The sequence below is a fragment of the Artibeus jamaicensis genome, unplaced genomic scaffold, assembly GCF_021234435.1.
Source record: "Artibeus jamaicensis isolate MK-2021 breed Jamaican fruit bat unplaced genomic scaffold, CSHL_Jam_final contig_519, whole genome shotgun sequence".
Lineage (NCBI taxonomy): Eukaryota > Metazoa > Chordata > Mammalia > Chiroptera > Phyllostomidae > Artibeus > Artibeus jamaicensis.
Genome location: NW_026521871.1, coordinates 32,905,621 through 32,912,946, shown reverse-complemented (window position 1 = coordinate 32,912,946; position 7,326 = coordinate 32,905,621). Strand labels below are relative to the sequence as shown.

Sequence of the window (7,326 nt, the reverse complement as noted above, 5' to 3'; positions counted from 1 at the left end):
AAGAAGAAGCATAATTGGTAGGCATTAAATACATGGGGAGAGGTCAAAAATGGTATAGAAAACAGAACTCAAGGAACTTATATGCACAACCCATGGACATGAACTAGGGCAGGTGGATGCTGGAGGGTTGGGGGGATAACGGTGGAGGGAGAATAAAGGGGGAACAATCGGGAAACTGCAACAGCATAATCAGTAAAATATACTTTTAAAAAAGGAAGGGCTGGTGAAGATTTAGATCTTTTCCACTCTTCCAAAATTTGAAAGCAATTTTGGTTTGGGAGAAGCACTAATTAGGCTGCAGTGTTTGGTATCTTTGCAAAAATCGCCCAAAGTTAAAAACTTGGGCTAAAAACCCAGCCAGCCTTATGAAAGCTACATCTTCTCTAGCCTTCGACTTACTGTTCATGCCACTTCAAGGCACACTTCACTGCGAGTTGAGAAGTGGGAGAGGTGTCCCAGTGCCCTGCACAGTCAGCTGCCACTGTGCAAAGCTGTGGACACTTCACTAAAGGCAGGTGTCAAGCCAGACAAGCAACTTATTTTTGACAAAGCGGTTTACCAAGTAATGGGTTACTCTTAAGAGCGGAATATCTTGAAGTAAACATTTAAAAAATTAAAATTTCATTAAAGGCATGTACTGCTATTGGAGAAATATCATAAAACATCTTTTTAATGTGAACACTACTTCATACAATGAAAAACTATTTACAATGTGCTGCTTCCAAATTGGCTGCTTTTACATCATATATATTATACCCAGCACATGTCTCCAGCCGAGGAGCTTCAGTCCAATTGCACGTCTCCTTGTATTCGATGGCTCTCCAAGGTCCCTGGGGGTTCAGGGGATCTGTCCACTTACATTCTCCTTAGCAATTATGGCTCAGCAGGCATGCCACCAAAATCATCTACAGCCCAGAGACTCTGGCAATCACACATAAGTAAAATGCGCAGACTAGGTTTTGCTCCAATAAATACTAATCTGACAATACAATCCATTTCGACTTTAAGGAAAGCATTTCCAGTTAGGAAAACTTTTTTTTTTCTCGATGGAACTAGAGTGACTAGTCTGTTGTTCGCACTAGAACTGAGTGATGATGTCTTTGTATACAAATATAGCACGTACTTTGGCCAGGAATATAATTTCTTGTCAAAGAGTTTATTTGCCTTCACACGCCGGACTGCTAGTACATTCACAGTTTTAACAGGTTGTAATTAGCTATTCCAGTTGTGCTTTTAAGATCCCAAACATCGTTTCCATTAGTGAGTGCAAAGTTCCGTTTGACGGCCATTGGTCCTAGAGTCACGAACTCCAAAATGATTTCTAGAAGTTCCCTCATTCTCCCGTTTCATCGTTTGCTTTTTCGGGGATGACCTCCAGGCTCCGGCGGGGCTTTTGAACGTCAGTATTTTCTGTCCCTGGTTTATTCAGTCCACACGAGACAGCAGCATAATGGATCTGTTTCAGGTTCTCCAAAGTCTCATTCTTAGCATATTTTAAAAGGTCTGCTTGCCCCTGCAACAAAACATATGATGAAACACGTTAGAGGTGGCACAACATTGCGACAGCTTGCAAACGGAGGTCTTCCGCTGAAACCGAACCACCTCCAGGAGCGTGTGTGTATGTCTTACTGGCATGGCACCCGAATGGGTCAATTTTAACAACAAATGAGTTTGCTCTCCTGGTTTTCAGCACCATGCTCCAGGAGCATGCTGCCTTCTCGGTCCTTTCCACGCACGGATCTGAACAGAGGTGTGTGTGTGTGTGTGTGTGTGCGCGCGTGCGCGCGCGCGCCGTTCCCCTCTGCCCTGGCTAAATTGACCTCTTCCACTGGTTGTTCGGCCCCTCTTGGTTTCTCCTTTTAAGGTTTGTTTTTCATAAACTTTTATTCTGAAATACGTATAAACTCACGGAGGATGCAAATATAGTATAGAGAGGTCTCGTGGGCCCAAATGTGCCCGGAGGCTTATGTACGTCTCATGTCTACAGCACGACATCTGTGCCAGGGGTGGCACCAACACAACACGTGTGTACAGTTCTGCATCGCTTCACCCCACGCGAGGACTCACGGAATCACCACTGAAATCAGCACACAGAGCTATTCCATCACCACAAACATCTCCCCGTGTTGGGCCCCACGGTCACACCCATCCCTACCCCTCCACCATTCCTAGCCCGTGACAATCTCTAACCTGGTGAAGGGGGCTCACTTGTGCATCTCAAGGTGCTTAGCAGCACCCCCGGCCTTCACCCACCAGCCAGTAGCAGCAGCCACTCAGCCGAGACGACCAAACCCTCCGCAGGTTTGTCAAATGTCCCCTGGGGAGTGAAACTGCCCGCAGAGCCAGGGGTTTTAAGGTTACTGAGTAGAAGAGATGACGCAGAGTAAATTGCTCCGTTGTTGTAAATCCCAACGTTCCTACTTTGGTTTTTTGGTTCTATTTTCCTTTCCTGTATTTAATCCGCTTCCCACCAACCAACGGTACTAATACTGCTATCTTTCCTTCTCTCTTACTCTCTTTGCTCACTATTTTTTCCCCCTTCCTTAGGCTCTAAATTTATTCTGCTGTTCTATGATCCCACCGTCGTTTGATTTTCCCTTTGCCATACTTGTATTCTTAGTACCATCCCTTCTTTCTCCCATTCTGCTTTTTTATTTTTATTTTTGAGCTGGCTCCCAACGCGCATCCCCATTAAAGTACTTCTGTACCACTGGGGGCCACCTGCGAGGGTGACAGGCGAGGAGTGACGCCGGCAGACACCTGGGCTATCACCGAGTCCCAGTCACCAGTGAGACCAAACTGCAATGCAGTTTAAGTCGCCAGGAGGTGGGAATCCACAGAACGGTTTGCTGGGTGCCGTTTACTGTTCATGATTTTCCTGCTTTGCAAAGACCTTTAATTAGTTACTATAAATAGATGTTCCATTACTTAGTTTAACTGAAGGAGCTTCATTTTTATTCAGTGGCACTAGTCGCTGAACTCGGATACTGAAATTTTATAAGTAGTAACATGTTTGTATATATAAATAAACCATATTGTTCTGGAAATATGATTTCTTGCTAATGAGTTTGACTTCACATGTAGGATTGCTGCATATTTAGGGTTAATAGATTGTCACTAGATAATAGTTCATTTGTGCTTTAAAATTCCAAACAGTTACTTTTAATTCACAAACTTGAGTCTTAGAGTAGTAGTTCCAGGTTCACAGCAAATCTGGGCAGAAAGCACAGAGTTCCCGTCCCCCCGTCCCCACAGGCACACCCCCCCACAGCCGACGTCCTGCCCCGCGGTGCCACACCTGTTACAGCCGATGACCTTACACTGTGCTGTGGTCATCGCCCGAAGCCAGTGGTGAACATCAGGCTTCACTCTTGGGGTTGTGTATCCCACAGTTTGGGGCGAAGGTACCCACCATCCCAGTACCATGCGGCCACTTCACTGCCCTAAAAATCCTCTGTGCTCCACCCACTCAACCCGCCCTTCCCCCTGGTTCCTGGCAACCACTGAGCTTTTTACTGACTCAATAGTTTTGCCTTTTCCAGTGTCATATAGTTGGATTTACACAGTATGTAGCCTTTCCAGATTGGCTCCTTTCATAATACACATTTAAGTTTCCTCCATGTGTTTTATGTCTCGGTGGCTCGTTTCTTTTCAGTGACGAGGAAGATTCTACTGTCTGGATGTACCACAGTTTATTTATCCATTCACCCGCTGAAGGGCGTCTTGGTTACATCCAAGTTATAGCAGTTATGAATGAAGCTGCTATAAAAATCCATGCGCAGATTGTTTTTGTGGACATAAGATTTCAATTTATGTTGGTAGATAGCAAAAGAACAGTGGCTGGTGTGTCATATGGTAAAAGTATCTTTCGTTTTGTAGGGAACTGCCAAACTGCCTTCCGAAGTGGCTGCACCCTTTTGTGTCTCCCGCATGGGGAGTGACAGTTCCCGCTGCTCCGCATTCTCACCTGCGTTTGGTGGTGTCGGCGTTTTAGATTTTGGTTGTTATAAGAGGTGTGCAGTGGTGTCTCGCCTTTGGGTTAATTTGCAATTCTGTAATGACATGTGACGTTGGCCATCCTCTCACATACTCACTTGGACATCAGTACATCATCCTTGGTGAGGTATCTGCTCAGGTATTTTGACTGATCTAAAATTAGGTTGTTCATTTTCTTATCATCGCGTTTTGAATAACGGTCCTTATCTGATATGTATTTTGCTGATATTTTCCCCAAGTCTGTGGCCTGTCTTCTTACTCTCTTAACTTGCCTTTCAGAGCAAAAGTTGCTTCACTTTAATGAAGTCCAGCTTCTGAATTTTTCATTCGTGAATTACGTACATCTTTGGTGTTGTATCTAAAAAGTCACTGCCATCCCCAAGGTCATCTTCATTTCATCCTATGCTTTCTTCTAGGAGTTGTAGAGTTTTGCACTTTACCTTTAGGTGTATGATCCGTTTTGAGTTAACTTTTGTGAAGGACGGAAGGTCTGTGTCTAGGTTTATTTATTTATCTATTTTTGCATGTGGATGCCCATTGTTCCAGCTCCATTTGTTGAAAAGACTATCTTCGCCCCGGTACTGTCTTTGCTTCTTGGCCAATGATCAGCTGACAACATGCACGTGTAGTTGGGCCTGTTTCTGGGCTCTGTTCTGTTCCATCGAAGGGACTACCTATCCCCTCACTGACACATCACTGCCTCGACTACTGCGGCTTTCCCGGAAACCTCGAAATCAGGCAGCGTCAGCCCTCTGGCTTTGTTCTCCTTCAATACCGTGCTGGTGATTCTGGGTCTTCTGCCTCTCCATGTAAGCGCCGGATTCGGTTTGTTAATATCCATGAAATGACCTGCTGGGCTCCTGAATGAGATTACATTGAGTCTATCTACCAAGTTGGAAAGAAACAACATTTGAAAAGACTGAGTCTTCTTATCCATAAACATAAAACATTGCTCCATTTGTTCACTTCTTCTTTGATATATTTCATCCAAGTTTTGTACTTTTGCTTATATAGATCCTCATATAGACCATGCATATTTTGTTAGATTTGTACCTAAGTATTTCTTTTGGGGAGAGTGCTAATATAAATGGTATCATGTGTTTAATATCAAATTCTTTTCATTCTTTCCTGCTACTATATCTAGGAAAGCAACTGATTTTTACACATTAACCTTGCACCCTGCAAATTTTCTGTAATAGCCTGTTAATTCCCTGGGTGGGGGGGGTTGGTCAACTTTTTTTGGAATTTCTATATAGGGGAGGGGTTTTGTTGTTGTTGAATTGTTTTTGGAATTCTACATAATGATCATGTCATCAGTGAACAAAAAGTTTTATTTCTCCCTTACTAATCAGTATACATTTTCCCCTTTTCTTTTCTTACTGCATTAGCTAGAACTTCTAACAGTGGTGCCAGGAGACACCGTGCCCTCATTCCAGATCTTAGTAAGAAAGTTTTGAGTTTCTCACCATTAAATATGATGTTACTAATAGTTTTTTTTGTAGATGTTCTTTATCAAAGTGAGTAAGTTCTTCTCTATTCCCACTTTACCCAGAGTTTTTTCATGAATAAGTGTTGGATTTTGTCATTGAGATGATAATGACTTTTTTTAGCCTACTGATGGATTATACTAATGGATTTTTGATGTTGAACCAACCTTTTTCACATGTAGTATAAATCTCATTTGACCGTGGTGTATAATTCTTTTTATACATTGTTGGGTTCTCCTGGTCAAAGTTTTCTTGAGGATTTTTGCATGTATGTTCATGAGTGATATTGGTCAACAGTTCTCTTTCCTTATAACATCTTTGGTCTTGGCATTAGGGTAATGCTGGCCATGTAGAATGTATTAGGAAGTACTCCTTCTACTTCAATTTTCTGGAACAGACTACAGAGAACTGGTATAATTTCTTCCTCAAATGTTCAGTAGAATTCACCAGGGAATCCATTGAGCTGGTGCTTTCTGTTCTTAAAGGTTATTGATTCAATTTCTTTAATAGAGATAGGCCTGTTCAGATTGTCTCTCTCTTCTTGGGTGAGCTTTGGCAGATCACGCCTTTCAAGGAATTGGTCCACTTCTTCGAGGTTATCAAAAGTGAGGACATGGAGTTGTTCATCGTATTTTGTAGTTATCCTTTTAACACCTATCGGATCTGTAGGGATGTCCTTTCTTTCATTTCCGATCTTAGTAATTTGTGTCTGCTCTCCTTTTTGCCCCTAGTTAGCCTGACTAGAGGCTTATTGATTTTATTGATCTTTTGAAAGAACTGACTTGTGTTTTGTTCATTTTCTCTATTAGTTTCTTGTTTTCAGTTCCATTGATTTCTGTGCAAATATTTTTGTTAGTAAAAATTGGTGACTCTCTGATCAACATGCCTGCTTGGCCTGTCCCCTGGACTTTACATGTCCCGAACCGAGTTCCTGGCACCCTCCCCCATAACCAGGGTTTCCTAGGTTCAGACGACTCTGTTCTTGCAGTGACTCAGACCAAAGACCTCAGCAACATTTTCAACTCTTCTCATTTTTTGCACCCCTCTTTCTGCCTGTCAGCACCTCCTGTTGGCTCCGTCCTACAGACTCACAGACACAGAGTACAGACTGATAGTCACCTGAAGGCGGGGGGTCAGGGGACTGGGTGAAAATGGTGAAGGGAATCGGAAGTACCGATTGGTAGTTACAAAATACTCATGAGGATGTAAAGCACAGTGTATGGAATACAGTCGATAATATTGTAGTAACTATGTATGGGGCCAGGTGGGTACTGGAAATATTAGAGGGGACACTTAGTAAAGTCTAACCCCTAGGCTGCATACCTCGAACTAACATAAAATAATACTGAATGTAAACTGTCATTAAAAAATAAAATTAGAAATAATAGAACACACACATGTACATGTTCTCACCAACTCCTACCACCCCCATTGCCACCACTGAGCCTAAACCACCACCCCCTTCCTCTGGATTTGTGATGACAGCTTCCAGCTGGTGGTCCTACTCCTCCCTTCTCAACAAGACGGCCAGACAGATCCAATCAAAACACAGTGAGAACACGCCTCCCACTCAGCGCCCCCCCCATAACTGAGCGGGAGCCCCAGTCCTTTCCACAGCCCTCCAGGACCCGCCCCCATGCTGTCCTTAGCCCCTCTGTCACCCCGCCTCGTCACTCAGCCTCTGTTACACTGGGCTCCGGAATGTTCCCCAGCACAGCAGGTCCTCTGGGCCAGCTTCGGGTCTGCGCCCTCCCGTTCATTCCCTGAGTGAAGAGGGCCCCTCCCCAGAAATGCACAGCAGCTCGCTCGCTCTCCTCTTGCAGGTCTTGACTTGGAAGCACCC

General features: G+C 43.8%; 1 protein-coding gene across 2 annotated transcripts in view; it reads right to left on the bottom strand.

The window, feature by feature from the left end:
• Nucleotides 1-652: 652 nt before the first annotated feature.
• PLCL2 (phospholipase C like 2) overlaps nucleotides 653-7,326 on the bottom strand; it is a 161,965-nt gene continuing 155,291 nt past the window's right edge. For both annotated transcript variants that reach the window (XM_037143966.2, XM_037143967.2), the window contains exon 7: nucleotides 653-1,513. In XM_037143966.2, coding sequence (XP_036999861.2) covers nucleotides 1,334-1,513 — 180 coding nt within the window. In that variant the 3' untranslated portion in view covers nucleotides 653-1,333. The remainder of the gene's footprint in view (nucleotides 1,514-7,326) is intronic.